Genomic DNA, 8,649 nt, shown 5'->3' with positions numbered 1-8,649 from the left:
CAGCAATCTTCCTGGCTATCTTGGCAGTGTCTTGCATCTTCTTCACATGCACCGACAGCTTTAGAACAGCCACCGGGCGGTTGTACTATGGGGTGGCAACATTTAGAGGGATCTGGACTTTCAATGGAGGCAGGAAGAAGCCATGTGTGCCATCGGATTACAGACTAAGATGGGGTGATCTTTTCCATGCATCACTATCCCTAGTCTCTTTTCTTGCCTTTGCAGGATTACACTTTGATGTTGTTAAGTGTTACTATCCGGGACTGCCTAGAAAGGTGACCAACACTGTTCCTCTTGTGGTTGGTTTTGTAGTGAGTGTCTTATTTGTTGTGTTTCCTTCAAAGAGAAGAGGAATCGGTTATCCTTTCTTGCTGCAAAGGGATTCCTTGTACTCTAGACGTTGAAATTCATACACCCATAGAGATTTGTCATTTGTTCCTCTTGGAAGAGATTCCACAAATTATCAAACAGTTTTACTAAGAGATAATGATCCCTGAAACCAGGATATTGTTGCCTTGTTGGGTCGTATGGCAAGGGTCAATGGTCAACACTTTTACATTATAGTCATAAGGGTCAAATATATCATTACATTTTAATCTTAACAAGTCAAAATGGCTAATCAAATTCTCTATTATCACATTTCAACAATATAGAGTAAGTAGAATTAAATATATTATGATCCTTGAAGGTGAGGATTTCACTTTGAAGAGTAAAATAAATAGAGAATTTCAACCTGGAGCAATTCATGAGTAAGGACTAGAAGACAATGAAGTACAAAAAATAATGAAACACCAAGTAAAACGGGTACCCATGGATAATGACAGCTATTTTCTCCTATAAGATTCACATTGGTAACCAAAGATAACAACCAACATCCTGTTTCTTGCTCTTGAAATTTCAATGGAGCAAACAATAGAACCTCTAATATACTCATCTCTGTTCCTTTGAGGGGGAAAAAAAAGAAAAGAAGAAACAAAGAATTACTTAAATTCAAGTACATTGACACCTACGTGGAACAAGAACACCAATAGGTTTTCTTTTTTCGCGAATTATAGCTTCCTTAATTATGGGAAGCTTTTCATGAACTTTCTTCCAGATATGATTCACTGCACCGTCCAAAGGTATTGGTCCAATGCCACCTGGATGACCATTATCATAGACAAAAATGGGTTGTACCTGAGCCATGTTTTGGCGAAACCTGTCTTTCTGTTGTTTCGAAAAGCTTTTGAGATGATTGACTAACCAGCTTGGTTTCAGCGCATCGGCAACCGCCACGAAAACTGAAAATTCCGTATAATCCACCGTGCCTTCAAATGGGAGTTCGATGTTGTCGCTGACAATAACAGGTATACAAAGACTTTGAATGGCATCAAATAGTCGGCACGAAGTGGGTGTATCCCCAGCTGGATGCAAGCAAAATTCGGATGATCTCATCCCCCTAATTGATTGCTCTCGCCCAGTGGCATTCGGGAAGCCTTCCTCTATTATAACACCAGGCTCATTAACCAATAGATCCCATAACTTCTCTCTAACTAAGCCACCCTGCAAATAGAATAATATGTAAATCAGATAAGCATGGAACCATGGAACAAACATAAATGTATTAGCTTGATTGGAGAATCAAACATATGCATCTGCTAGAGTTTAGGCCTACACAGTCTTCATCCTCAACCAGGGAAACTTTTTATTAATATTTTAAGACCTTTTTGTGTCATGACTGATGATAACTCACTAGGTCAAGTGCAACTAAACAAACAGAACTACAATCACTAAACAAATTTGATCACTTATAAGAACAGAGTAGTAAGATGATCAAATTATGAATTGTGGAAGATGCTAGAATGTGCAAAACACAATAAATGAAGCACGGTTAGGCCAGAAAGGAAATATTACAGACCCGGTGCCTATGTTTTGCTCCTTTGAAATACAAAAGGCTATGGCGCTCCTGGTTTTCTGACAGCTGCAACCTCGGAAGTAGATGTGTGTACGGCACAATAACATCTTTAATTACAGAAACTTGGGTGTGTTGAATCATTTCAGACGAGCTACAATTAGATGACTTCGAGTCAAGTCTGTACCAACCACCAAAGTCCACCACAAGGAGAATAGCTGGGGAAATTTCATCCTTAACATGCCACATTGCAACTGGGTCTGCCAAAGAATGCTTCAGTTTTAACATAACCTGACAATTCAAAGACTAAATCATAAGCTGGTAACAGCACACACTGGAACTTTCTCCTCTCCTATTGTCACCAACACCATCACATTATAAATTTTCAGAACACAACAAGTATCAAAAGCAAATAGATAGAAGTCTGTACCTCTATCTAAACACACTAAGTACATTAGATTAGCATCTAGATTACTACCAAAAAAAAAAAATGATTCCAGGCTTCCACTAAAGCCACACTGCAAATTAACCAAACACCTAGAACCTTCTTTCCTTAAAGCTCTGTTCTTAGCTACTCCACACTCATCACATGCAACAAGTTCCTAAATCTTATACTACAACGTAACAATTGCACTGCAAACACAAAAAACCAAACTTTAAAAAATGGACAAAAAAAAAAAAAAAGGAAAATTTTATACCGGTGAGCACAAACACGTGATCTCTTCCACCAGAACGCTTCCAAGCTTCGGTTTTTTTAAGAAAATCCAAGACTTCCCTCTGCCTCCCATAATCCTCATTGGCAACGTCCTTCTTCCTGAACAACCCTTTAGCAATCCCAAGCTGCATCTCAGCGCTGATGGTGGCGAAGAAGGGGACGAAGATGACGTCGGCATCACGTGCGTCAAAAACGCGTCTTGCAAAGGACCCGGATCGATTCTCATAGGGCGTCATGAGATCCCCCATGATCCAGTACTCGGCACTGTACTGCTTGATCAGTGGGTTCTCAGGGTACGGTGGGAAGTCTAGGGTTTTGGCGCGAAGCTGTTTCGATCGGATTTCGCGATCCGCGTCGCTGCCGAGTCGGGAATCGGAGCTGAGGGACCAATAATTGTTGAGGAGGCCGTAGTTGAGGGATCTGGGGAGGTCAGCGACCATGACATTGATGAATGAAGTGGTGGATGGAAGAGAGAGAGTGCGCTGTGAAGTGGCGGTGAGAGTGGTGGAGGGGGAGGAGGAGGTGAGGAAGAGAAGGATGGAGAGAAGGGAGAGGAGTGTGAAGACAAGGAAGAGTTTTGAAGCAGAGGATATGGAGCTGCCATGGTTGTTCTTCAGAACCAGAGGCATTGCTTTGTGTTGTTTTCTTCTGTCAGTAGTGTGATTCTCTTTCTCTCATCACTCATCAATGCTTTCCCATTTTTATGAATGCTTATAATAAACGAATAACACTACTTTAGTCCGTTAATCAATCCAAAATTCGAAATATAGCACTTCACCGGTTGGTTTTGATCATTAAATATGCCACTTTAACACACTAACAAATAGAGGAAATCTATCATTCATGTACATCTTTGTTTTAACTTTTAACCAACTTGATTGAGTTAAGTCACTAGTCTGCTTAATTAAGTATTAGAATAATTTTATTTTGTATATATAATAATTAATTTCGTTAAATAAATCTTAATCTACAATAAATAAATTGAGAAATGCCATAAAAAACAAAAAAAATACTTTTTTGGCTAATTTTTTTTAAATGAGAAAATATAATATATTATTTAGGGTAAAAAACTAGAATAAACCAAGGGAAGTTGCAAATTACCTAAATGAGTCAAAGTGAAATTCGTTTCAGCAATGAGCCAAATCCTATATTTATATAATTCGAACCAGCATGGTTCGAACTTCATTCATGAATAATTCGAACCAGGGTGGTTCGAATTACTAAGAGAGAAGTTGATTCAAGTAAATCGAACCAGGGTGGTTCGAATTACAGGGGAGGAAACTGCAGCACATAATTCGAACCAAGCTGGTTCGAATTATATGGGGAGACGCTGCATCAAGTAATTCGAACCAAGCTGGTTCGAATTATATGGGGAGACGCTGCATCAAGTAATTCGAACCAGGCTGGTTCGAATTACACAAACCGAATTCGAACCAGTCCGGTTCAATTTAGTGGTAGACAGTGCAGTATATATATGGTTGTAAACGTGAGTTGCTCTCATAGAGGGTGTAAGATGGCTAGTGAGGAGAGTTTTGTGGTTTTGGTTCACCACAGAGGATCCATTAAGAGGAAAACTCGCTCCGGTGTGAAGTTTACAGATAAGGATCCTCTCTGTATTGTCGTGAAACCAACGACAAGCTATGATGACCTTGTTAGATCTGTGCTGATGAAACTTGGTCTGGAAGGTGCGAAGCGAGTGAAGAAGTTTTTCTATCGCATTCCAATCACTGTCTTGCAGGATACCGTGAAGTATGATTGCTTCACGATTGGTAGTGATGAGGACCTGCAAGTCATGTTTCTATGTCGGAGGCAGTTTCCCGAGGTAAGGACACCAGAGTTGTTGGCAAAGCTGGTTGATGTGGTATCCAGCTCAGGGGGTTCGAACCGAAATGCCACCACTGAAGCCGCGGCAGCCGGTTCCAGTTCCAGGCCTGCCGTTGCTTCTTCGTCCGTCCCTGTGTACGAGCCAGCGGTCCAACCAGTCGCCTCCCCGTCTTTTGCTATTGATCTCAATGATGGAGTAGGCGACGTGGTAGGATCAGTTGATATTCTGCCGAACGCTTTACAGGGAGTTCCACCGGTTGGCGTCGGAGACGGAGTGTTGGGTGATGTAGAGGAGGATGACGTTAAGCCGGATATGATTGAGGATGACAGCGGCGACGAGGTTGGAGCGACTGAGCCTGCATTGGCGGTCGGTGGTTCTAGTTCTGGCACACAGCAGTATCCACCACATTTTTCCTCTTTGGACCTGGATGCCATGAGGCAAGAGGGTGTTTCAGGGCACTCTATTGGATTCGGAGCTAGAGATGCTGAAGGGACTGCTGGTTTGACAGAGTTCCAGGTTGGTCAGCAATTTCAGGATAAAGATGAGGTCCTGTTAAGTGTGAAGACTTACAGCATCCGGCGAGGGGTACAGTACAAAGTTGTGGAGTCTGATCATCGCCGTTATGTGGGCAAGTGTTCTGAGTTTGGGAATGGGTGCACATGGTTGATTCGACTGAGTCTGCGGAAGCGCAAGGGCATTTGGGAGGTCAAACAGTACAATGGACCTCACACTTGTCTTGCGACCTCCATCTCGAGTGACCACAGGAGCTTGGATTATCATGTGATTTCGGCGTTCGTTATGCCAATGGTTAGGGCTGATGCATCCGTCAGCATCAAGGTGCTCCTAAATGCCACGGCAGCACACTTCGGGTTTAGGCCGACTTACAGGAGGGTCTGGATGGCGAAGCAGAAGGCAATTGCCCTCGTATACGGTGACTGGGATGAGTCATACAACGAGCTCCCCAGGTGGGTTTTGGGAGTCCAGTTGACGATACCCGGTACTGTTGCAATCCTACGGACGAGCCCCGTTCGAGTTAGTGGACAAGTATACGAGTCTCAAGCTTTTTTCCACAGACTTTTCTGGACGTTTCCACCGCTCATCCAGGCATTTCGCCATTACAAGCCCCTAGTTAGCATTGACGACACCCATCTGTGTGGGAAGTACGGGGGTACTTTGCTCATCGCAATTGCACAGGACGGGAACTCCAACATTCTACCTGTTGCATTCGCACTAGTAGAAGGTGAGAATGCAGAGTCTTGGTCATTCTTTCTCTCCCACCTTAGACAGTACGTGACACCGCAGCCCGGTCTTCTAGTTATATCGGACAGGCATAACAGCATCAAGGCTGCGCTTGAGGCTCCGGACGGAGGTTGGTTACCTCCATCTGCATACCGTGCATTCTGCATTCGACACGTAGCGGCTAATTTTGCCCTTACCTTCAAGGGCAAAGATGCACGTAGGCTTCTAGTGAATGCCGCATATGCCAAGACCGAGGTTGAGTTTGATTACTGGTTTGATATTCTTCGGTCTGAAGACCCGGCGATGTGTGAGTGGGCGAACCGGATTGATTATTCCTTGTGGACTCAGCATCGTGACGAGGGACGGAGATTCGGTCACATGACGACAAATATCTCGGAGTGTGTGAACTCAATCCTGAAGGGTGTCAGAAACCTCCCTGTATGCTCTTTGGTGAAGGCAACATATGGAAGGCTTGCGGAACTCTTTGTTCGCAAGGGGAGAGAGGCTGAGGCCCAGATGGGAACCGGAGACAAGAACCTCTTCCTGTCCGGCACGTCGTCAGGACGATCCATCTCAGGAACTCGCCCAGCTCCCCGCTGTGAGGCCTCAACAGGAATAGCAACGGCTCTCGGATCGCCCAACTGCGGATCCGGAGACAAGAACCTCTTCCTGTGCTGACTCCACCACTCCAAGAACTCATGCGACGGACCAGGGTCAGCAACAACATCGAACCTCAGCACGCTCTCCGTACGGGAGTCCCAATAGAGATGCCACTTCTGCAAATGGGACAGGAACCATCGATCGCCGCCTCTGCCGTCCTTCGACATCAGAAAGTCGATGTTCAGGGCGGGATGTGGACGGGGCTGCACCCCTCCAAATTGCGGAAGAACCCTATCTATCTGATGCCACTCTATGACGGCAAAGTAGATAAGCGATGTAACAGACCGCCACAGCACCATATGCCGAGGCTCCAAAACCTCGGGATGCACGACCTGAAGTATGTCGGGGCTGCTGTACGGCATCCAGATAAACTGCACCAAGAACTATATAGTGTCAGGGCAACTCATGAACCCAACTCGTAAAGCGTGGTTAAATAAAAAAACTTATTAAGTAACATACTGACCTCTCTATCCTGCAACCGGTCTATCCAGAGCCTCCACATCTGAACTCTAGGACCCTTCTCGCTATTGGAAGGGATGTAACCTGACCACCTGCATCATGCACATGTCTTACCGTTACTTAAATGTGTGCTTAGGGTATCCAATACATTATAAATGAACACGTAGTTATGTATAATAAATTGAAATAGACAAAGGTTAGTACAGTACCTCGAGGCCAATGGCCAGCTGAACGTCTCAAATCCTGCAGGCCTAAACCGAGGAAATCACCAGAAAATCCATGACTGAAGTAGCTGAAGTGGGCCCGCTAGCTTGATAACATTTCTGTTCGCCACTCGGTACATGCACCGGTACAACCATGCCAGTGCTGCAGAACCCCAGCTGTAGGTCCCCATCTCCTCCAGCCTAGCTACAAACGGAAGCCATTTGATGTGAATGCGGTTTCCGGACTTGTCCGCAAAAAGCTGCGTGCCCAACAACATCATGATGTATGCACGGGCATATCGACGCACAGTATCCTCATCAGCTCCCTCCGGGCACTCACCAAAAGTCTCTTGAAACCAGCTGCAGTTGATCGCGTACTTCTGAACCTGGCTAGGAGGAGGTACCACTCCAAGCAACTCCTCGAACCAAACCCAGGCTGGATGGCCACCCTCGATGTATATCTGGAACTCTGATAGGCAGCCGCTGACGTAACGCCCGTCCACTGGCAAACCCAGCTGGTATGCCACGTCCTGGAGTGTGATCGTGCACTCTCCGAATGGCATATGAAACGTGTGCGTCTCCGGACACCATCGCTCGACGAACGCACTGACAAGGGCCTCGTCCAACCGGAACCATCTATCGTTCAGCCTTGCAAGATGGTAAAGACCTGCCATCTGCAGGTACGGAACGTATCTGTCATCGAGGAGCATGCCCTGCTGCCGCCACATGCTCCTGATGCATCGCTGAGGCTGCGGAAGAAATGAACCGCATTATTAAAACCAACTTAATTACCAGTGACAAACATAATCAACACGATAATTGATAAACCAAAAAATCGTACTAAATATAAGCGCTTAAAAATCCATGAACGAGAACCACTTGCATAAACAACTAACATAAGAAACCAGCATAAACCACTGACATTAAAGATCTAACATTAAACAACCACAACTAAACCGCTAACATAAACCACTAACATAAACCACAAACATAAACCGTTAACGTAAACCACATACATAAACCACTAACATAAACCATTAACAGAAACCACTAACATAAACCACTAACATAAACCACCAACTAAACCACCATCTAACCCGCATGCAAAACCACTAACATAAACCACTAACATAAACCATTAACAGAAACCACTAACATAAACCACTAACATAAACCACCAACTAAACCACCATCTAACCCGCATGCAAAACCACTAACTCACATGTACCGGTAGAACAAAGTTATTTCCGTACTAACCTCCTCATTGATGACCCCAGCTATATGGGCGACTCCGTCCAAGCGATATAACCGTGCCGGATCGTCCCCCATCAGCAGAGTATTCCGTTCAGGTCTTTGTCGGAGAGAATCTGGGTCGTTTTCTCTGAGATTTGGTGGGGTAGGGGAAGGTGAGAATGGTTCGAATGAGGCTGATTCAAACTCCTTATATAGCCCAATCACTAGTAATTCGAACCAGGGTGGTTCGAATTACTTGAGGACCTAACTTACCTATAATTCGAACTAGCTTGGTTCGATTTACCATCAACTCTTTCTTGCTAATTCGAACTGGCCTGGTTCGATTTACTCCTAAATGCAGTTCGAACTAGCCTGGTTCGAATTACATTAAAATACGATTTGGCTTATTGCTGAATCGATTTTC

General features: G+C 44.6%; 2 protein-coding genes across 2 annotated transcripts in view; one reads left to right on the top strand and one right to left on the bottom strand.

Moving 5' to 3' along the window:
* LOC110266324 overlaps positions 1-441 on the top strand; it is a 1,564-nt gene extending 1,123 nt beyond the window's left edge. The window contains exon 2 of the mRNA XM_021110730.1: positions 1-441. This exon is cut by the window's left edge and continues 1 nt beyond it. Coding sequence (XP_020966389.1) covers positions 1-404 — 404 coding nt within the window. The 3' untranslated portion in view covers positions 405-441.
* On the bottom strand, positions 656-3,397 carry LOC107619314 (probable arabinosyltransferase ARAD1). Its single transcript, XM_016321570.2, has 3 exons — positions 2,590-3,397; positions 1,898-2,151; positions 656-1,542 (listed from the first exon to the last, which is right to left on the bottom strand). Exons 1-3 carry the CDS (start codon positions 3,233-3,235, stop codon positions 991-993), a joined length of 1,452 nt encoding a protein of 483 aa, XP_016177056.1. The 5' UTR covers positions 3,236-3,397; the 3' UTR covers positions 656-990.

This window comes from Arachis ipaensis, chromosome B09 (genome assembly GCF_000816755.2).
Source record: "Arachis ipaensis cultivar K30076 chromosome B09, Araip1.1, whole genome shotgun sequence".
In the NCBI taxonomy this organism is placed as follows: Eukaryota; Viridiplantae; Streptophyta; class Magnoliopsida; order Fabales; family Fabaceae; genus Arachis; species Arachis ipaensis.
Note: the sequence above shows the minus strand (reverse complement) of the source record. Positions and strands in the feature narration are given on the sequence as shown.

Bases quoted from the DNA above. Each gene is read 5' to 3' on its own strand.
- LOC107619314 (XM_016321570.2), bottom strand. From the start codon at position 3,235: ATGCCTCTGGTTCTGAAGAACAACCATGGCAGCTCCATATCCTCTGCT. The intron at 2,152-2,589 runs GTATAAAATTTT...ATTCTTTGGCAG, and splicing joins TCACGTGTTTGTGCTCACCG to ACCCAGTTGCAATGTGGCAT. The intron at 1,543-1,897 runs GTCTGTAATATT...TTCTATTTGCAG, and splicing joins GAGCAAAACATAGGCACCGG to GGTGGCTTAGTTAGAGAGAA.